Source organism: Podarcis pityusensis (assembly GCF_964106645.2).
Source record: "Podarcis pityusensis genome assembly, chromosome: 15".
In the NCBI taxonomy this organism is placed as follows: domain Eukaryota; kingdom Metazoa; phylum Chordata; class Lepidosauria; order Squamata; family Lacertidae; genus Podarcis; species Podarcis pityusensis.
Genome location: NC_138040.1, coordinates 34,525,837 through 34,548,728, shown reverse-complemented (window position 1 = coordinate 34,548,728; position 22,892 = coordinate 34,525,837). Strand labels below are relative to the sequence as shown.

The window sequence follows — 22,892 nt, the reverse complement described above, 5'->3', positions numbered from 1 at the left end:
ACCTATTTACCTACTTGCACTGGTGTGTTTTTGAACTGCTGGGTTGGCAGGAGCTGGGACAGAGCAACAGGAGTTCACCCCGTCGTGGGGATTCAGACCACCGACCTTCTGATTGGCAAGCCCAAGAGGCTCAGTGGTTTGGACCACAGCGCTGCCCATGTCACCTTTGAGTTTAAATAAACGTACTTATAGAGGCACTGTGGGCTGCCACATTGCTCACCAACTCTATCTACCCCACCTGCAACCCCCTGCCAACTTCCACCGTCCCTTTATACCTCACCCAACCCCCTGCGACCCCTCACAACTCCTTTGTGTCCCTCCGTCAGGATGGTGTCCAAAATATAAAAAGCCTAAATGTATTACCTACAAAGTTAATTTTGTTTCAGTCAATTCCGAAGGTTGGCTAGACATTGTTTCAGTGCATGGCAAAATGATATTTCTAAATATATTTGGCAATGGCAAAAATCAGAAATAAAATATAAAATATTGATAGATGCAAAAGAGAGAGGTTTCTCTCTGCCGGATATGAGATTATACTATGAAACGTCTTTGTTGGTTGAAGGAATGGATGACATTGGAGAATTCACATATTTTAGACTTTGAAGGTCATGATAATATTTTCGGTTGGCACGCTTATTTATGGTATGAAAAGGTGAAAGTACATCAAGGATTTACAAATCATATAATTAGGAAAAAGTTGTATAGAGCATGGGATGAATATAAAAATATATTAGAGGCAAAAACACCATTTTGGCTCTCACCATTGGAAGCTGTAGCGGTAAAAATAATATGATTGAAGGTGGACAACTTATAGAAAGGAAAGTATCAAAAGAATTTTAGGAATTATCAGGAAAATTAATAACATGAATACAGTATCATTTGAATGAAGTATTTAAGAAAGATAGAATACAAGGGATATCACAACTGGAGAGAGATCTGTTGGAATGAGATGTAAAAGTGCTGTCTAAAATGTATAAGATATTGGAATAGGAGACAAAGGATAAGCAAATAAAATCAATGATACATTGGGCAATAAATATTGGTCATAATATAGATAGGGAAGCATGGGAACGATTGTGGAATATGGATATAAAATTTACAGATTATTGTCTAAGAGAAAATTATATGAAAATGCTATATTGATGGTACCTAATACCGAGTAAATTGGCAAAAATGTATAAATCAAAATCAAATAAATGTTGGAAATGTAAAGAGTAAGAAGGTTCTTTTCATCAAATGTGGTGGTCTTGTGGTACGGTTAAAGCTTACTGGGAAATGATATTCATTATACAGTGGTACCTCGATTTTCGAATGATTCCGTTGACGGACATTTCGGTTTACGAATGCCTTAAATGCTTTAGTTTTCAGACATGCCTCGAAAGTCGAACATGGCACATGGCTTCTGTATTGAGTTTTCCATATTGAGGCTTCCATATTGAGTATGTGGTTTGCAAATGTTTCAGAACTCGAACAGTCTTCCGGAACAGATTACGTTAAAAAACCAAGGTACCACTGCATAATGAATTGAAAAATATGTTTAAAATAATGTTTGTAAAAGAACCCAGAAGCCTTCCTTTTGGGAATTATAGGGACAGAACTACCCAAACTGTATAGAAATTTATTCATGTATGTGACTACAGTGGCAAGATTGTTACTTGCTGAAAAATGGAAAGAAGTCCCAGCGAAAGAAGAACGGATACAAAAACTTAACGGAATATACAGAAATGGCAAAAATTACCGGAAAAATAAGAAATCAAGATAACAAACTTCTTATAAAAGAATGGAATTGGTTTATTGAATATTTACAAAACCCCCCCCAGTAAACAGATAAGAACATTGGCAGGATTGTTGTAATAACCTGCAGATTTATAGGAGTATATATTTAAAGTAGATGAATAAATGAGTAAATTAAGTTAATTTGGAATATTCAGAAAATATAAAAAAGAAATTTATATATAAAACATAAATGCACAGTGTTGCACACTGGAGGGGTTGTTTTGGGGGAGATTTGCTTGGGATCAGATGGTATTGCAAACTTCAGTATTGCATGCAAGCTTTTGAAGGACACCTTGGTACAAGGCTGATCAGACCCAGAGCCTTATCTTGCTAACAGGCCTTGCTGTTAGTATATAATAGACCCATATTCTTATCTCTGATGTTGCATAAAGAAAGTTTTCTCCATACTAATCTTCTTCCAGGAGGAAACAGAATTAATAAACGAACAGTTGCAACACTTGTGTGAGGGACGTCTCCTCCAAATCTATTCCTGTGGCATGGCCACACTTCCTCCATTTCTCAAAGGGAGCCCTGAAACAGTGTGATCTCTGATCCAGTTGCCTGCCCTGCCCTTACATTACGTGAATAATTTCTGCAGCCTCTGTAGTACAGTACAGTCGGCTCGCAGCTTACGCAGAGATTACGTTCTGGGGATTGTGCCTAAAGCCAAAATAGTGTACAGTGGTACCTCGGTTTACGAACTAAATCCGTTCGGGAAGTCCGTTCTTAAACCGAAACTGTTCTTAAACCGAGGCGTGCTTTCCCTAATAAGGCCTTCCGCCGCCAGTGCCCTTCCACTGTTCGGTTTCCGTTCATAGACCGAGGTAAAGTTCGCTGACCAAAACACTACACCAGAACTACTGCGGAGTTTGCATACCGAATAGTTTGTAAACAGAGCTGTTCTTAAACCGAGGTACCACTGTATAGTCAAAACACACTGGGTGCAATGGCAGGTGGGATTGCCAAAGTCTCCATTCCTGGATGTCCACCTACTTGTAAACTACTACTTTTTTTTGCCAATCATGTAAAGCTGAAAGTTGTGGGCTTGCTGCATTGTAGCTTCTGCACTTTGACCATCCACCCCTGCTTATTCTTCAAGCGTTTCTGACTGTTCCTTGTTGCTGATTATTTTTTTCTGAAGCCTGCATATGCACAACTCTACTCAGGCTCAGCCTATTGTATGCGCACATATGCTTTCATCCTGCAAAAGGGCGCTTTTGTGCCTCTTAGGTTTTATTCCAGTTTTTTCTTAAGCACGCAGTTGTGGCAGGAACAAGTGAGATCTGCAACAAAATTTTGTTGTGCATAGTGCCGGCCATGTCCTTTTCCAGGAGACTCCCAACTGGAGGCAGAGCATAGCCATCAAAGCTAGTAGCCATTGACAGCTTCCCATAAGCTTGCCCGATTTTTGAACACCATCCAAGGTTGCGACCATCGCTGCCTCTTGTGGGAGTGAGTTCCACAGTTTATCTTCGCACTGCTGTAAGACCCTTTCAGGAGTCTTCATTATGCCCTCTGAACTCACTCCAGGCCACACCCTGTACCAGCCTGGCATTGCACCTTCGTTGAGTATTTTGGTCTGTGTTTGAAGTCCCATGATAGTGTTCCTTGTTTGCCTGGATGGGGTGGGTGGATATACAGTGGTACCTCGCAAGACGAATGCCTCGCAAGACGAAAAACTCGCAAGACGAAAGAGTTTTTCGTTTTTTGAGTTGCTTCGCAAGACGAATTTCCCTATGGGCTTGCTTCACAAGACGAAAACGTCTTGCAAGTTTGTTTCCTTTTGGATTTTCAATGCATTCCTATGGGAAACCGTGCTTCGCAAGACGAAAAATTCGCAAGACGAAAAAACTCGCAGAACGAATTAATTTCGTCTTGCGAGGCACCACTGTAATAGAAACCTACGACTTGTGTGACAGGAATGCAATTGCCATACAAAGGTAAGAGTCACCCCCATTGCTCTGCCCATTTTTGCTTCTGGACTCACCTGTCCATAGCATGTGGTCCCCAAGAAGGTTCAATGCGGCCCTTGGTCTCCAAAAGGGTTTCCATTGCTGCTTTACCAAAAAGCGCAGGGAAGGTATATTTAAACCTTTTTTTTGGCAAATGCTCTTAATTTTTAAACAGCTTATGTGATCTCAAGATTCCCGGTTTCTTACCGGAACTAGATAATTGCAGTGTTATTGCAGAAAAACAGCTGTGCAATGCTCTGTGAAGGAAAAGGGATGAGTAGAAAGACTTCTTCCGTTGCCCGTGATTGCACATGACTGTATTTGATTGATCTGGCTTTCTATTCTGTGGTCTCAGAACACATTGTTCACAATCTATTATGAAACACAAAAGAGAAGAGATGAAGTACATTATTATTTATTCTACGATAAACAACAACACCCAAGGAAAACCTTGAAATCTCAGCCAAGTGACAACATCTCTCACCCCACACCTAGTGCAGATGTTTTGTCTCAGAAGAAGCTAAGGAAATGGGGCTTTGAAATATCGCAAGATATTTCCACCTGAACCGTTCCCCCTCCTGATCTTCCCTGTTCACACACACATAAGAAGATTGTACGGCAATGCTTCCTCCCTCTAGTGCAAAGGGCGCATTCCCCCAGACTTGGAGAAGCCTCATTAGGAGCAGATGTGCTTGGCCTCTGGTGCTGCTGAGAATATTCCTTTGTACTGAGATGACTCCATCATCTCAATACGGAAAGGCAAGACTGCTGGGAACGGGGCACTGTCAGCGTTGTGTTGACTGCCTGATCAGGACTCAGCGTTTGGATAACGATTGCAGGGGGGCTGGCTGTGAATGCCTTCCCCCAATTGGCTGCCCTTTGTGATCTCAGTAAGCATCTATGGAGCAGTCAGCCCCCCTTCCCCGAGCGCCTTGGCTCCCGTGTAGCCTTTAGAGGGGCCTGGAATCTGGATCGGAGGCTACTGTGTTGTTGGTGTCACTGCCTTGGAGCTACTGCATATTGATGAGGGAGGCTGAGCCCACAGCTTTTTCGAGCTCTGCAGAGAAGGGAGGCAGTGGAGTGGCTGGGAATAGCACTGTTCCTGGACAGGCAGGCAGGCAGGCAGGCAGGCAGCTGCCAGCAGGCTCTCCTAATAATTTTTGGTTTTCTCCCTGTCTCCTCCTCTTCCTCCTCTCCTTTCTGTCATCTGGACCCATCAGATGGGATGTTGAGCTAAGAGCAGAGTTGCTGCCACACTCAGGTGTGTATTTGTGGACATTGGGGTGGGGTGGGATGGGGGAAGGTCGGGATAATGCTGGAGATAATGCTCATGTGCCAGGGCTTCTAAGCAGCCCTTTTCTATTGTCTGATGCAAAAGGCTAGGCCAACGGCATACTGCATTTCCGAAGCTGGAGGTGACAGCTTTGCCACTTGGATGGAACAACATTGCTGCTTGGGAAGGGAGGGAGCCGAACAATTGCATATGTGCACATGCACAGCTGTGCTTGTCGGACTAAGGAGAAAGCAGTGCGTGCGCCTGAAGATTGCTTGCTTGTTTGGAAAGAGAGAAGAGGTTTCTGCATTCGTGTATATGGTGTGAGAGGAGTTGTGTGTACAGGTGGGTAATCTGTGTGCATGTGTGCGCACAGGAGGCTGACTGGGACCCTGAGCAAAGGGACTGGGAGATGTGACCGGGTGTACTTTGCACGAGACAAAGAGGATTGCGTTGGAGGGGAATTGCAAAGAAACAAAAACAAAAAAACCCGCCCATGCTTCTGCTACCAAGGCAATGGAGGTTCTGTTTACAAGACTGCATGTAAGAGGGGGATTCTTTTTGTGGATGCTCCTTGTCATTTAGGCAGTCAGAGGAGACGGTGGATATATACAGGGCGTCTGGCTCGTAGCATCGCTGAGCATGTGTGGGGAATGGGGAACTGCTGTAGTTTTCCTCCAGCGTTGGGAAGGGAGCTGCAATGCCCTGCTAGCGAAGTGTGTTTTGTGGTGCAGCTAAGGAAGAAAAGCAAGTTTGTGTGGTGTGCAGAGACGGGCGTTGCTGGCGTGTTTTGTGGCAGGAGGGTGTTCCCGTGGGCAGGCAAGGGGAGGCAGGTTGTGTCTCTTTACCGAAGGATGCTGTGTAGGCAAAAAGGAAGGGGCATTGGGCATGGCTTGTGGTGCTCATGCGTTTTCCAAGATCAGCATCGGGAAAGGGCTTTGTTATGTATCTGCGTTGCTTGGCTGGCTCACGAAACAAGGTGACCTCTTGTACTCTGTGGCCCTGGACATATTCCCGGGGGAGGCCTCTATATTCTGCAAGGAGAGCACATTTGTAGAGGTGGTCTGGGGATGACGGGACAATAGAGCACAAAGCACCTACCTCACATCTCGACCTCTGGGCCTGACACCCAACATTTACAGAGCATGTGCCTTACAGAGCAGTCCAATCGACTGGGTGGTGTTGGGTGGCATGGCCGGGTTAATGTAGTAGCCATCGGGTCACAAACTGGGAGACTTGAGGCCTGTTTCCCAGTTCCTGCTCTGTATGATGGGAATAACGGTGATGGACCTTGCAGGTTTGTTGTGGCAATCAAAAAGTTATGGGGGGGGGGGGCAGACAGCCCCGGATACATCAAGTGCCTCTCTTTTATCAGGGATACTCCCTGTTTTCCGGTAGTACCCTCCCCTGGAAATTTACCTCCCCTACTTTTTGTCCTAGTTTTTTTTGTTTACTTTTTTAGGGTTGCTAAAAAATTTCATGTAAATTTCTAGAGTTGTAATTCTTCAGAGTTCAGCTCCCTCCCCAGAGACCTCAAAAGTTAAACTTCCTGTTTGGGGGGGGGGGGAGTGGAAACATAAATGGGACACAAACATTAAAGCATCATGCAGTATGCCAGCTATCATTCACTATCCTTCAGTTGTCAAGGTATATTTTGAACTGTCACTGAGCAGCTGTAGTTTCATGGATATATTTCTCTCTCCGACCCCCCAGCATATCTAGGGGAAATTGATGCAGCATTTAACTGATGGAGTAGAATCTCCCGCAAGGCGAAACTGGCAGAGAGGGAACTCAACTTGGTGTGAGAGTAGGATGATAAAAACATGCCCCTGGCTGGGTCTATGAAATGTTGGAGGGGGAAGGGTGACGCCCAGTCTTAACTACATGCCCACTGACATTTTCTGATTTGAGTTGCAAAAAAATGGCGACTGTTGTATTTCAGCAAGCTTAGGGGATGAACTTTGCTCACAGTGGGTTGGCTGATGATTGTATTTGAGGTCTGCATGGAATTTTCCTCCAGGCCCAGGAGGTTGGGCAGGCCCATTGCCTTCCCTTGTAGTAGCACGTGGCTGGGCTTGCTTGCATGAGTCATCTGGAAGCGTTTTTCTTAAGAGTAGCATCATGCAGAGTTTTGGCTCTCTGTGATATAAGTAACACTGGGAGCGAAGTCAGTTCTGTGTTGTCTGAACTGAGTGTCTGTGGATGTGTAGGGCTACAGGCACATATGTGGAGTTGATAGGGACTGAACCTGGAGCCTTCCTTCATGCAAAGCAGATGCTCTCTCTCTCTCTCTTTCTCTCTCTCTCTCTCTCGGCTATGGCCTTTCCTCCACCGCAGCATTACCAAGTTGTAAGTTTGACAGCAAGAGCTCTAAATGGGTGGATATCGAGGAGGGTGTGGCAAGGAACTGGACCAGGGCTGGCTTCAGACTTCTAGGAAGGGGAACTTGGGCAAAATATCCCCAGTGGGTTCCCATCTCTGACTGTTGCCTCCCTTCTTGCTGTGAGTTTACGATACGATACTATACAATACGATACGATACGATATCTTTATTGCCATTGTCTCATACAGAACAACGAAATTGAAAAAAATCTACACCAGACATTCAAAAACCAACAAGCCTGCTATCCCAGCTATCCTAGCCTGGTTAACCCCCTAAAAACTCTGAATTAAATACAATATACTCCCACAGAGACTACCTTCCACTGCGTTTAAAACCAAAATTGTATTTGGATAGAAACTGTTTCTCAGGCGGCTAGTCTTAGTCTTCCAGAAGGCAGAAACTGAAAGAACCTGCCATTTCCTCGACAGCTACAACAATGGTACCTTGGTTGTTGAATGGCTTGGCTCCCAAACAAATCAGCTCTTGAATGCCGCAAACCCGGAAGTAAGTGTTCTGGTTTGTGAACGTTTTTTGGAAGCGAAACATCCAGTGTGGCTTCTGCGGCTTCCGATTGAGTGCACGAAGCTCCTGCAGTCAATTGGAAGCTGTGCCTTGGTTTTTGAACAGTTCTGGGAGTCGAACGCAGAGACGTAGCTAGCTGCTTTGGCACCCGGAGTGACGGGGGCAGGGCGATCCCTCCGCGGTGTGCCATTTTGTCATCTCCTCAGGGTTGACACCCAGCGTGGGTTGCACCCCCCGCACCCCCCGCACCCCCCTTCCTATGCCCCTGGTCAAACGGACTCCTGGAACCGATTAAGTTCGACAACCAAGATGCTGCACATCTTTCTATTTCTGCCAGCTGTTCCCTTGCCAGGAGGCAGCCAGCAAGCACCTAGGCATTAGCAATGGTGCGAAAGAGGAGCAGAAAGTCGGGGGGGGATGTGAGTATGAGCCCCTGACAAAGGCATGAGCCTCAGCCTGGATGTTCCAACTTCTGGCACCAAACCTGGGTTGGACTAGATCACTAGTGTGGAACCTCTGGCCTGGGTCTAAAAGTGGCCCTCCAGGCCTGTCTGTTTGGCCCTTGGAAATCTCTCCAGGCTGCACCCCTTCACCCCAGCCCAAAGGCCTCTCTGGCTCTGCTTTACAACCCTAGCACTTTTGTCAGGCTGGATTGTGTCCCAGAACTCTGAAAATGCCTCTTCCATTCTGGGATGGAGCGTAGAGAGGGGTATGATGCTTGCTTTTGCTTGGCAACATCTGGAGGGCCCAAAATCCCCACACCTGAACTTGCATAGAGTTTGGAAACTTCAGCTGGTGCAGAATTCAGTGGCCAGCTTGCTCACCGGAGCATGAGGGTTTGAGCATATTACACCCATCCTGGTCCAACTGCACTGGCTACCGATTAGTTTCCGGGCCCAATTCAAAGTGCTGGTTTGGGCCTATAAAGCCTTAAATGGCTCAGGACCACAATACCTCAGGGACTGCCTCTTCCCATATGAACCTACCCAGTCCCCGAGATCATCTTCTGAGCCCCCCCTCTTCGTGTACCTCCACGAGAGGTCAGAAGGGTGGCAACACGAGAATGGGCCTTCTCTGTGGTGGCTCCCCGTCTGTGGAATGCTCTCCCCAGGGAAGTTCGCCTGCCGCCTTCACTAAACACCTTTAGGTGAAAGGCAAAAACGTTCCTTTTCAACCAGGCCTTTAAAATGCTGGCTCTTTTGGGGGTTTTTTTATTGGGTTGTTGGTTTCGTTTTGATTTTATGTATTTGATATTTTATGTGAACCGCCCTGAGACCTTTGGGTATAGGGCAGTATAGAAATTATACATACATACATACACACATACATACATAATAAATAAATAAATAATAAATACATACATAAATAATAAAAAAATGTCTGGCAGTGCCTCTCTGAGATTTCAGACTGGATTTTGGCCCTACCTGGAAATGCAGGGATTCGAACCCGTGACCTGCTTGCTAAGCAGATGCTCTCTCGCTCTCTCCCTCTCTCAGTACTTGGGAGCTTGTCAAAATGAAAAGCAGGGAGGAACCGGTGGCGATTTCATGGAAATATTTCCCGCTTTCCGCTTATCTTTTGACTTCCACCTTCAGTTTGCTTCTGTCGCATTGCCTTGGGCCAAAGGGAATTTGAGCAGTGAAATGAAGCAGCGCATCGGAAGCCCTGCTTCTGCTCCGCTGCCTGCCCAGAAGCCATGTGTCCCCTTGGAATTGGAGGTCATTCCTGCTCCTGGCGAGGGGCCCTTTTATGGGAATTCAAGACGAAGGTAGATAAAATTAAAGATCAAGGGGCCAGGAAGGTCAGTGGCCAGGGGTGGGGAGGGAGCTGAGGATGTCTTGGCCTCTATGCATAACAGAGGTGAACAGACAAAAACTCTCTCTCTCTCTCTGCCCCCCCACCCCCGCCCTCCTAGTTGTTGGCAGGAGCTGTGTGAAAGAGTTCAGGACTGGAATAATAAAGGTTTCTGATGCAAGGCAGAGAATAGCTATTGTTGCGGGTGGGCTGGAAGGGGAACAAGACATGGAGCGGTATTACGGATTAGGATGCAGGTGTCTTGGCACAGAGCCTTTTGTAATAATAAACACTTGGCTGAAGCGAACTCCTGAATGCCTTCCAAGCACATTTCCCCCACTCAAAGAATTCTGGGTGCTGTCGTTTGCTAAGGATTGCTGGGAACAGTAACCCTGCGAGGGGTAAACTTCAGTCTCCAGAACTCTTTCTTGGAAATACAGTGGTACCTCGGGTTACATACGCTTCAGGTTACATACGCTTCAGGTTACAGACTCCACTAACCCAGAAATAGTACCTCGGGTTAAGTACTTTACTTCAGGATGAGAACAGAAATTGTGCTCCGGCGGCGTGGCAGCAGTGGGAGGCCCCATTAGCTAAAGTGTGCTTCAGGTTAAGAACAGTTTCAGGTTAAGTACGGACCTCTGGAACGAATTAAGTACTTAACCCGAGGTACCACTGTAAGGTCCATCAAATGTGCAGCGTGAATGGACTGTGGTCCTTTACACGCTTCCCTGCAATAAGTCCCATTAAGTTTAGAGGGACTTGCCTTTGTTTAAGTCCCTCTAAACCAGCCTGTCTCAACCTGTGGGTCCCCAGATGTTGTTGAACTACAACTCCCATCACCCCTAGCTAGCAAGGCCAGAGCTCAGGGATGGTGGGAGTTGTAGTCCAACAACATCTGGGGACCCACAGGTTGAGAACCACTGCTCTTAACTGAATTCTAAAAAGGAAAAACTTGGACTCAGGAGGAGGAAGTTGGCAGCCAGGCCTACCTACTGAGATGGTTGTAAGAAAGGAGTAACAAAGGTCGGAGGTGTCTGGGAGCGGACTGATGTTAGTAGAGCAGTGCCCTGTTTGCCTCTGGTAGACAGGTGTGGGATTTATAAGAAGAAGAGTTTGGATATGATATCCCGCTTTATCACTACCCTAAGGAGTCTCCAAGAGGCTAACATTCTCCATTTCCTCCCTCCCTCACAACAAACACTCTGTGAGGTGAGTGAGGTTGAGAGACTTCAGAGAAGTGTGACTAACCCAAGGTCACCCAGCAGCTGCATGTGGAGGAGAGGGGAATCAAACCCGGTTCACCAGATTACGAGTCCACCGCTCTTAACCGCTACACCACACTGGCTCTATAATGTATACTGCTTTGAGAGTTTTGTGACGAAGCAGTCTACAAATCTTCCTCTCTCTCTCTCTTAAAAATGTCAGTCTGACTAATGCTACTTGATCTGTCCTAGCAAGCTTACAATGTTCCCGTCCTTGGTCCAAAGTAGAAATAGCTGAATATGTCACTTTCAGTTTCTCTTAAGTTTCTCATCTCTCCCCCTTTCCTGCCACCCCACAATTTTAGGTTCAGTTCTCCACATTTCCACATCGGTTTATGTGTGTTTTTAGTAGTGTGCGTGAAAATTCATCGGCATTTTTGTGTGAATGAGACTTCATCTCCGGGTCGTGGGTTCGATCCCAACGTTGGGAAAAAGATTCCTTCACTGCAGAGGGTTGGTCTAGAGGACCCTCATGGTCCCCTTCCAACTCTGCAGTTCTATTATTCTCTTGCCATTTCCCCTAATATGTACATTTTTGCAAGGCAATTCCCCCCCCCCCCAATTTTTGTATTTTGTTTCTACTCATATATGCATTCATGTGCACACCAAACCCTTTAGTACATGGGTAGGCAAACTAAGGCCCGGGGGCCAGATCTGGCCCAATTGCCTTCTAAATCCGGCCTGCGGACGGTCCGGGAATCAGGGTGTTTTTACATGAGGAGAATGTGTCCTTTTATTTAAAATGCATCTCTGGGTTATTTGTGGGGCATAGAAATTCGTCCATTTCCCCCCTCCAAAATATAGTCCAGCCCCCCACAAGGTCTGAGGGACAGTGAACCGGCCCCCTGCTGAAAAAGTTTGCTGACCCCTGCTTTAGCATATGCATTTTTGTACACATTACTCGGCATTGCAAAATTCAGAGAAGTGCAAATTTGAAGGATGGATTGTGTTTCAGTCCACGTCTTGTTTTGGGAAGTGTGAATTAGGTAAAGGTAAAGGGACCCCTGACCATTAGGTCCAGTCATGGCAGACTCTGGGGTTGCGGCGCTCATCTCGCTTTGTTGGCCGAGGGAGCCGGCGTACAGCTTCTGGGTCATGTGGCCATCATGACTAATCCGCTTCTGGCGAAACGCCGTTTACCTTCCCGCCAGAGCGGTACCTAATTATCTATTTGCACTTTGACATGTTTTTGAACTGCTAGGTTGGCAGGAGCTGGGACCGAGCAACGGGAGATCACCCCGTTGCGGGGATTCGAACCGCCGACCTTCTGATCAGCAAGTCCTAGGCTCTGTGGTTTAACCCACAGTGCCACCCGCGTCCCTTTGTGAATTAGGTAGGCTTGCCTTTAAATGGGATCTGAATCTTATTTTCTCTCCCACTCCTAGTCTGAGGCCTGGTCTGGAAGTAGAAAGCCCATATGCGCACCACTCTGAGCTATAGGCGTCAAATAATAAAGCAATTACCATCCCCATGTGCTCAGCTTTCAGGATAGCTGTGGAATGCTTTAAAATGACATGCAGATCCCCTCCCCAAATGGCAGCAACAGTTGCTTCTTTGTGCTGCGCGGGGTTGTCACAGAAACGGAGCGACGGTCAAATGATTCTTCGCATTTGTAATGGCTTTTGTGACAATGGAGAAGATTTAACCCAGAAGAGCTTGGGCTGCTGTCTGCCCACCAGCAACCATGGCTAGATGGAAACAGTAGGCAAATGGGCAGCTTTCTTTTAGATCGGATAAGGAGGCCTGATCTTTGGCTGCATCCCATGTTGCTGCGATGAACTCATTTTAAAGGTTGTAATATCCAAAGTGCTTAACAGCACACTTTTGAAACTGAGTTGGTTCAGATTGGGTGACGAGGCAAAAATGTAGCAAATTAAAGCAGGATATTTAGAAGCAAGAGATGCGGGTGCTGCTGTGGGTTAAACCAGAGCCTAGGACTTGCCGATCAGAAGGTTGGCGGTTTGAATCCCCGCGACAGGGTGAGCTCCCGTTGCTCGGTCCCTGCTCCTGCCAACCTAACAGTTCGAAAGCACGTCAAAGTGCAAGTAGATAAATAGGTACCGCTCCGGCGGGAAGGTAAACGGCGTTTCTGTGCGCTGCTCTGGTTCGCCAGAAGCGGCTTAGTCATGCTGGCCACATGACCCGGAAGCTGTACGCCGGCTCCCTCGGCCAATAAAGCGAGATGAGCGTCGCAACCCTAGAGTCGGCCACAACTGGACCCAATGGTGATTTAGAAGCAAGCTGAGTGATTGCTGGAGTAATATCCTTTATGGACCATGTTGTTGTTGTTGTTTTAATCCTGGCAGGCCAGGGACTGAGGTGAAAGCTGTCCTGCTGGATCTCTCAGAGGCCTTTGACACCATTGGTCATGACAATCCTTCTGGACCGTCTAGAGGAGCTGGGAGCTGGGGGCACTGTTGTACAGTGGTTCCGCTCCTTCCTCCTGGGCCGTGTCCAGAAAGTGGTGTTGTGGAATGAGTGTTCAGACCCCTGGGCTCTCACTTGTGGGGTACCTCTCCCCCATGATTTTTAACATCTACATGAAACCGCTGGGAGAGATCATCAGGGGGTTTGGGCTGGGTGTTCATCAGTATGCGGATGATACCCAGCTCTACCTCTCTTTCAAATCAGAACCAGTGAAGTCGGTGAAGGTCCTGTGTGAGTGTCTAGAGGCGGCTGGAGGATGGATGGCGGCTAACAGATTGAGGCAGAAGTACTGTTTTGGGGAGATGGGGCGGGAAATGCCTTCTGGGTTGTCTGGGTCTTAACCCATTGTAATCCTAGTGTTTATACCAACACAGCACTAGGGAGTTGAGGTCCTCCTTATTTGCTGCTGTTGCAGAAATGCTCCATCCTAGTTACCCTAGAGAGTAACTCATTTCTGATGCTACAATGAAACATGCCTATGGCTGTAGGGCTGTTCTTGCATCATTGAATGTCTACTGCTATTGGCTCATTAATGTCCTTTCTGTTCCAGAAGTCTCCCCTCTTCCATTAGGCTACCTAAGATGGAAGCCCCTCTGGTAAGCCTGGATGAAGAGTTTGAAGATCTGAGGCCGTGCTACATTGAAGACCGGGAAGAGAAATCTCATTATTTTTATGGCTCCTCTCCTCGGCATTTGGAAGACCCCTCCCTTTCTGAGCTTGAGAACTTCTCCTCTGAGATCATCAGCTTCAAGTCCATGGAAGATTTGGTCAATGAATTTGACGAGAAGCTCAATGTCTGCTTTCGGAATTACAATGCCAAAACTGAAAACTTGGCCCCTGTGAAAAACCAGCTCCAGATACAAGAAGAGGAGGAAAACCTGCAGGATGAGGAGTAAGTAGATCAATGGTCAGCTGTAGAAAGTTAAGTATATGTATGGAAGTAAATAGTGTCAGCAGTAAGCTCTTATTTAGGAAAAAGAAACTCTACTATTTTCCCATCCCTCCAAAGTAAACTCTTGAGGGAACCTGTTTCATTTTGATTCTCTGCAGAATCTGGAGTTGCACAACACTGACTGGCTAGCCTCTACATCAGTCACATAAAACCACTTCTTCAATTCTCAAGTGCTGGTTGGTTGGCCCTTGGCCATCACTCCCCGCTCTTCATAGAGCAGATTTGTAAACATAAAAACCCAAACTTCCAAAAGAAGAGAGAAGAAAGTGCCATACCACAAGGCCAAGGAAACCTTTTTGCTCTTGAAGGCCGCAGACAGGCATTGTGCAGGGCTAAAACCCAAAGTTGGCAAGTTGATGCTCTCTCTCTCTTTCTCTCTCTGCCACTCCCTTTTCTTTCTTTCCCTCTGCTTCCCGTGCTTTTGCTCTCTAATTTAAATCAGGTTCTTGATCTCTACTGTACTGCCTTATTTATTTACTGAAAGTCCCTTCTTGCCTGCATTCAGGCCATGCTGCCCTTGCAAGGTACTTTGTAAGAAGTTTGGAAAACACCTAAAGACGCCATTAGAAATATTTCATTTCATTTTTAGTTTTCCCTCCCCACCCACCCACTGCTTCAAGTCCCTTTAAATAGAAATGCAGTACAAGAAACGCAGGAAAATGCAGGGCAGAACCGCCCTCCCAATACTGATACAGCTGTGGATGGCAGGACTGTGATAGGGCAGGGCAACAGGGGCTTGTGGTGTGCAGACGCCACAACAGGTGCCCCAGGTTGGCTTAGTTGATGCCTTTGTGCAGGCCTGAACTCTCTGCCTCTGCTATGTCCAAGTAAGCTTCACGATGCCAGGGTTGAGAAGGGTGTTGAGAGGGTGACCCGGTGCCACAACACCACTGAAAAAGACTAATAGTAACAACTGAAAAAGACTAATAGTAACAACAAGAACATAAATATGGGCTTTAATTGCTGTTGGCCTGATGCAGCCAGGGAAAGTTGCCTGGGAACTCTGGTAGCTGTAGTTCTGGAGGTGGCTGGAGGAGCCAGACACTTATTATATGAAAAAGCAGCATATATTTGAAGGATGTCAAAGGACAGTCCTGTGTCCAAAGGAGTTTGCTGTTAATGGGCTGTTTGGTCCAAGTCTGGGTGGTGAAGTTTTGAAGGTTAAAGGACCACAAGAAGGTGCTTTGAAGTTGCCTATCAAGAGTTAGCACCATGATCTTCTGCACTGTGGAGAGAGGTGTTGCATTTCCGTTGAAATTATTAGCTGCTCCTAACTTTCCATTTGTGCACATATATATTAGCAAATGCAAATATATTGGTGGCCTGTTCTTATATGATGTGATTGAATCCTTTCCTATATTCCTCACATCCACAACATCAGAAGAGGTGAGCATTCCTGGAAACAGTCTGGTTCAGAAGCAACAAACTTGAGCTAATAAGCAAGGACATTGCACCTGAAATGGGACCATACCTGAGAGGTCCATGGGTGATTTCCATAGCTCTTACTCAGTGGTTTTTTCCCCAGCCGGAAATCACTGGAACTTAGTTCTGGCACCTCTCAAGTGGGCGCCATTGCCATTGTACGAGAAAGAGGGAGGTGAGTTTCAGCACCTCTTTTTCTTTAAACGCAACCCTGTTCTTACTTCAGAAAAGGGTTGCTGTTTTTGTTTTTATTAGGTATTTTGTAGTTTCATATCTTGCTTTTATTTTGTGAACTGCCCTGCGACCCCCGGGTATAGGGTGGTATATAAATTCAATAAATAATAATAGTACAGTGGTACCTCAGGTTAAGTACTTAAATTGTTCCGGAGGTCCGTTCTTAACCTGAAACTGTTCTTAACCTGAAGCACCACTTTAGCTAATGGGGCCTCCCGCTGCCGCCGCGCCACCAGAGCACAATTTCTGTTCTTATCCTGAAACAAAGTTCTTAACCTGAAGCACTATTTCTGGGTTAGCGGAGTCTGTAACCTGAAGCGTATGTAACCTGAAGTGTATGTAACCCGAGGTACCACTGTAATAATAATAATAATAATAATAATAATAATACAGTGGTAATAATATATAATAATAATTTATTATTTATACCCCACCCATCTGGCTGGGCTTCCCCAGCCACTTTGGGGGGCTTCCAAAAAAATATTAAAATACTATAATACATCAAACATTAAAAGCTTCCCTAAACAGGGCTGCCTTCAGATGTCTTCTAAAAGTCTGGTAATTGTTGTTCTCCTTGACATCTGGTGGGAGGGCGTTCCACAGGGAGGGTGCCACCACGGAGAAGGCCCCCTGCCTGGTTCCCTGTAACTTGGCTTCTCACAGTGAGGGAACCTCCAGAAGGCCCTTGGTGCTGGACCTCAGTGTCCGGGTAGAACGATGGGGGTGGAGACGCTCCTTCAGTACCTCGGTTCTTGAATGTTTCCGTTGACAAATGTTTCAGAACCCGAATGCTGAAAACCCGGAAGTGAATGCTTCCATTTTCGAATGCGCCTCAGAAATTGAATGGCTTCTGCTGTGTATTTTTCAATTTTCTCAATTGAATTTGCAGACAGCCCTTTGGCGCCTCAGTTTTCGAACATTTCGGAACTTGAACTGTCTTCTGGAATGGATTACATTTGAGAACCGAGGTACCACTGTAATAAGAAAAGAGGGGGGGGGGGGCTTTCTCCATGAGGACTAGTTCCATTGGTATAAAGTTCCGTGGGGAAAGATGTGTGTTTCCTCACTGATTTCTCCTGGAGTGGGAGCATTCCTATTGGACAAGAAGATGTTTTGTGTAACTGAGTTTTGGGAAAACATGAGGTTCTTCTGATATGTCTCTATACTAGTAAACAACGTGTCTATTCAGGAGAGGCAAAATATTGATGGCGTTAAGCCAAGGGTTGGGGGGGGGGAGACTTTTGCCAGCTGCAAGGAACCAAACAGGGAAGCAACAGATTCAACAGCTGAAAGAAAAAGCAAATGAAAATCTGGCCGTTGTAGTACAAAACAAAGAGAATTTATGCTTCCTTCCACGAAAAGGATCCTAGGTTTGCTTTGGCTGTCAAAACAGTGAAGATGCTTCCTCCGTATCAGCTGTCTGCACAAATATTATGCAGATACCATTGTGATTGTGTAATAATATGAGATGCATTTAAACCAGGGGTAGGCAACCTAAGGCCTGGGGGCCAGATGCGGCCCAATCGCCTTCTCAATCCGGCCAGCGGACGGTTTGGGAATCAGCGTGTTTTTACATGAGTAGAATGTGTCCTTTTATTTAAAATTGTTCAGCCCGGACACTGAGATCCAGCGCCGAAGGCCTTCTGGCAATTCCCTCATTGTGAGAAGTTAGGTTACAGGCAACCAGACAGAGGGCCTTCTCGGTAGTGGCGCCCACCCTGTGGAACACCCTCCCTTCAGATGTGAAGGAAATAAGCAGCTATCCTATCTTTAAAAGACATCTGAAGGCAGGGAAGTTTTTAATATTTAATGCTGTACTGTTTTTAACGCTTGATTGGGAGCCGCCCAGAGTGGCTGGGGAAACTCAGCCAGATGGGCGGGGTATAAATAATAAATAATAAATAATAATAATAATAATAATAATAATAATAATAAGTAAAATGCATCTCTGGGTTATTTGTGGGGCATAGGTATTTCAAAATATATTTCAAAATATAGTCTGGCCCACCACATGGTTTGAGGGACAGTGGACTGGCCCATGGCTGAAAAAGGTTGCTGACCCCTGATTTAAATGATGTGCAGCCCTCTGGTTTGAGGGAAGTGGTCATCTGTGCTGTGTGATCTGTCCCCCAGTTTAATAATTTGTGTGGCAAGAAGCGCACCAAGAGAAAAATCATGGAGAAGTCTATCGACGTGCAGATTATAGATATGAATTGTGAACTCAGACGCTGAGATACGATGAAGGCTGAATTATAACGCTTCTGCAGCCAAAACAGGGCAACTGGGAAACAAGAGGGAAGGTACTGGCATGCTAAAGGGAACCCTAAAATTTGCAGAAGCAGAAAAAATACGTTGAAGGGGAAAAAAATCAAGACAAACCAACCGGTGAGGACTTAGCACACCCAGTGTCTGCAGAAAGCTGACCATTGTGGGGAGGGGACATAGAAAAGGAGGGTCCTGTTAAGTTGTGGGTGAACATATCAGATGACACAGCGATTCTTCAAACAGCTCTTGTTTATTCCCAGGCCAGAACAGAACTGAACTGAAGGGTTCAGCCAGCCTGCTTATATAGAGCTCCAGAACAACATAATTGTAACATCTTTTTGTAACTATCCAATTACTGAACGTCACTTTCAATCCCTTATTTGCATATGTGGACCTGAATGAAAACTATCTACAGTATCCCCCTGCTGGCCCAGGGTGAGAACTTCAGTACATAACACCCCTCCCCACCGAGATAAGGCGTTAGTTACAATCGTAATGGTTTTCTTATATACAGCACTACACGTAATGGTTCAATTAGGCACAAAAGCATATCGGTTACATTTCACATGCTTCCATTAGACCAACAGTGTTACATGTCCAACAACATAGTCCTTTAAATAAGTTGGGCGCTTGGAAACTCTGCCAGACTGCAGGGGACCGGTACCCAGGTCCGGGGGGCCGCCCGATCCTTGCTGAGGCTGTGGCGCGACCCTAGGTGGCGTTGAAACCAAGTCCCCTGGATCCGCTGCTGTGGGTGGAACATCCACAAGTGGAGTTGGCAGAATGTCAGGCACGGCAGTGGTCAAAGCTGGATCTGTCCTTGAAAAGCCCACTTTCCCCCAAATTTTAAGTGTTTAACAGCAACAAAAATAGTAGGAATTAAAGATAATTACAGCCGCAGTCACATTTAAAGTGCTGTGATACCACTTTTGAACAGCCATGGTTTCTGCCAGATAATTTGTTGGGTACTGAGAGTCGTTGTTAGGAGACCCCTGTTCCCAGGATTCTTTGGGCGAAGTCATGTGCTTTAAATGTGCATTGAATATGCTTAAATGTACTATGTTAATCTGCCCAGCAATTTTAGTCGGCCTCCAGGTCACCTGCTCCACTTACCGATTTAAGAAAATTTATATGCCCCTAAGCAGTTTGCAAGAGATGGTAATTACAGTTATGAAAATAGTTAATTGAAAACATTAAAACTAAAATTAACAGGAAGAGAGATTAAAACGTGTTGACATCTGTGGGCATTTTTGCCTAAACAAAAATGTTTTAAGCAGGCACCAAAAAGCAAAAAACAGTACAGCAAAGGTTCCTGTCTGATATCAAGTGGCAGGGAGTTCCACAGTGAGGATGTTGACATACTAAAAGACTGATGTCTTACAACTGCGCTGGTGAAATATATTGTATTTCTATTTAAATGATAGAAAACCTTTCTAAATCTGCATATAAATTAGCACGTGTAAATTGCACACAAATGTTTGCCTTTTGGGTGTGTGATGCGTTTCCTCCTTTTGGGGATGAAGTGTTAGCAGCCACCCTAGTTGCAGTCCCAGTATGGATGAACTATACAGTGGTACCTCAGGTTAAGTACTTAATTCGTTCCAGAGGTCCGTACTTAACCTGAAACTGTTCTTAACCTGAAGCACCACTTTAGCTAATGGGGCCTCCCGCTGCCGCCGCGCTGCTGGAGCACGATTTTTGTTCTCATCCTGAAGCAAAGTTCTTAACCTGAGATACTATTTCTGGGTTAGCGGAGTCTGTAACCTGAAGCGTATGTAACCTGAAGCATATGTAACCCGAAGTACCACTGTATGAGAATATATATTTTTAAACCCTGAACAGCTTGGCTCGTGGAAGCTAAATATTTGGAAATTAAAAAGAGGCACGAAGATATTCCCGATGCCCATGTGAGTCGGCATATCATGTCAAAAACATTTTCATTAGTATTATTGTTCCAGGGCTTCTTTCCCTTCATAGTGTCTTTGCAGCTCGAGCTTAGAAGATTTGGGCAGAGACTGGTTTCCTTTTACCTACAAGAAAACATTTCCTAATGGTTCTGCATCTAAAGAAGAGAATTGCTTAGGCACCTAAATGTTAGAGGGGGGATTCAAGTAGAACCATATTTTTTACTACTGCTGCCAGACACACCAACTCTAGGGGGCCGAAGACACCTCAGCCCCCTCAATATTTGTTTTAAGGGGGCTGGGCCCCCTCAATCCTGAGGTGGCCCTGTGTATGTTGTGTGTTGTGCATCGCAGGTCCAGTGGCCAGCTCCTCCTCACAAACGTGCCGTGCACAATGTGTGTGATGTTGACTGCCGGTACCCTCAATTTTGATGGTAACCTGGTGCCTCTGACTGTTCTTGCTACCTGCAGAGCCCTAGTCAAGCTTTCTATGAAAGCACTGAAGACAGAGGGGAGAATGCATGGTGGGGAGCTGGCAATTGGATATCAGAGCTTTGAAAGATGCTTCAACAGTGTAGCTGACTGGGCACAATGATCTGAAAAAATGCTACTACTTATACCAATCCTTATTATTATTATTATTATTATTATTATTATTATTAAAATTTATATACCTCCCTATACCCAGGGGTCTCAGGGCAGTTCACAAAATAAGATCAAGATATAAAACCACAAAATACTTAATAAAAATAAAAACAACAACCCAATAGCGCCCCCCCCATTTTAAAGGGCATTCAGGGGTGTCCAAACTTTTTTCAAAGAGTGCCAGATTTAATGAAGTGAACATACATGAGGGCAGACCAAAGTTGTTGAGGTTTTTTTAAGATGGATGTCGCTGAGCTTTTTTTTGGATTTTACCCCAAGACATATACTGCCATGGGGGCCGGTTTAAATCGACCAGCAGGCCGAATTAGGCCCCTGAAACGGACTTTGGACATATCTGGCAACAGATGTAAATCAGATCAACCAAAGGCCTGGTTAAAAAGGAACGTTTCTGCCTGGCACCTAAAGGTGTATAATGAAGGCGCCAGGCGAACTTCCCTGTGGAGAGCATTCCACAGACGGGGAGCCACTGCAAAGAAGGCCAATTCTTGTGTTGCCACTCTCCGGACCTCTCGAGAAGGAGGCACACGAAGAAGGGCCTCAGAAGATGATCTCAGGGTCTGGATAGGTTCATATGGAAAGAGGCAGTGCTTGAGGTATTGTGGTCCTGAGCTGTTTATATATACCATCAAGATAACCACTTGTGCATAGAAATGACACAGTTATGAGTTATCAGTGGTGAGCTTTCCACATCATCTAGACCAATGTTCTTCACCCTTGTGCCCCCAGATGTTGTTGGATTACAATTCCCATCATCCCTAATAACTGGCTAAACTGTGTGAGGATGAGGGGAGTCATAGTCCAACAACATATGGTTGAAAAATTCAGATCTAGACAGAATAACCTAAAAGATAAATTCTCGTGATCAAGTTATATGTAAGGTTGGGGTCAGCATATTCTCCCCCCTTGTGTGTGTGGTGTTATATGGGTCCTGCTGCCATTCCCGTGCTGGTCCTGCATGTTACTTTGCCCATGTGTGCATGATCAAAGTAGTCGTCCTATAGAAACAAACATGGCAGCCGCTGGGCTGTTTCACTACAAACAAGGCATGTGGCAGCAGCAGGGTGTGAGAAGCAGAGGTGGCAAGGGCCAGGTAACAAGCAGGAAGTTCTGAACATTGGAGAGAATGTTGCAGGCTTTGGGTACCAAGGCCCAAGCGTCCGGTTTTGGACTGGTTTGCAGCAGGTGACACTCAAGTTTATCAGAAGCCTTTTCCCACAAGCCATCTGCTTTGGGGATGCTGCCAAACAATGACACACTGAATGGTCTAGTGGTGGGAGACACCACTGGGAAACAATTCAGATACAAGAATGATGAAAGCAAGCTTGGGCTGAGCGCTCCTAAGAGCTTTAGCTGTAGCTGATTTTAGCAAGGGTGCAAATTGACAGGGTTTGGGGCAGATGATGGGTTTCCCCATCATCAACTGCTTGACAATTTCAACTGGAGATGCCAGGGATTGAACTTGTCATTTGACAGGAAAAGCGTGCATTCATGTACTGAGTTATAGTCCCTCCCCTTGAGGGTAGAATCTTAGAGATGTTTTGCCTGCATCTCAACCTTTGATGGGCAAGTTGCTAACTTGGAGCTATCTGTGGTTCTGCAATTCCTGACCTGCCTTACTGCCTTCTTTGGGAGATCAGGCATCAAACCAAAATATGCCAAGATTTCTCTGCTTCAATTCTCGTGTCTGTTAAAACAAGAATCATAGTGACTGGTCTACTGGTACTGTTAAGAAAACTTATTGTTTACTCTACTCTTTTGGAATGGCAGGGTTAATCTGAATAGAGTGTTTGGAAGCAAGCATTTTAATGATTGCAACCAATTGGCTGCATCTAAAGAACTTCATTATGCTCACAGTTCTCTTAGCTGCAAAATATGGAGGTTCTGTGGCAGATCTTTGGCTGCTTCTAGTCTTGTGCTAGTGGAAGAAAGTTGTTAGATTGAGTCTTGTTTTTCCTCACACAATGCTCTTGCATGAGGTGTGAAACAGGGATGTGCGGAGTTGAATCTTGTTTGATCTAGAACCCAAAATTCTACCAGGCAGAGCCAAGTACAAAACA

General features: G+C 45.7%; 1 protein-coding gene across 5 annotated transcripts in view; it reads left to right on the top strand.

The window, feature by feature from the left end:
• Window positions 1-4,424: 4,424 nt before the first annotated feature.
• The window catches only part of FEZ1 (fasciculation and elongation protein zeta 1), a 54,106-nt gene continuing 35,638 nt past the window's right edge, over window positions 4,425-22,892 (top strand). The window contains exons 1-2 of one of the 5 annotated variants that reach the window (XM_080982533.1): window positions 4,425-4,989; window positions 13,943-14,284. In XM_080982533.1, coding sequence (XP_080838659.1) covers window positions 13,974-14,284 — 311 coding nt within the window. In that variant the 5' untranslated portion in view covers window positions 4,425-4,989; window positions 13,943-13,973. Of the gene's footprint in view, window positions 4,990-5,101; window positions 5,347-5,446; window positions 5,545-13,942; window positions 14,285-22,892 lie in introns of those variants that run through there. The other 4 variants (XM_080982534.1, XM_080982531.1, XM_080982532.1 and 1 more) reach the window with 4 other exon arrangements.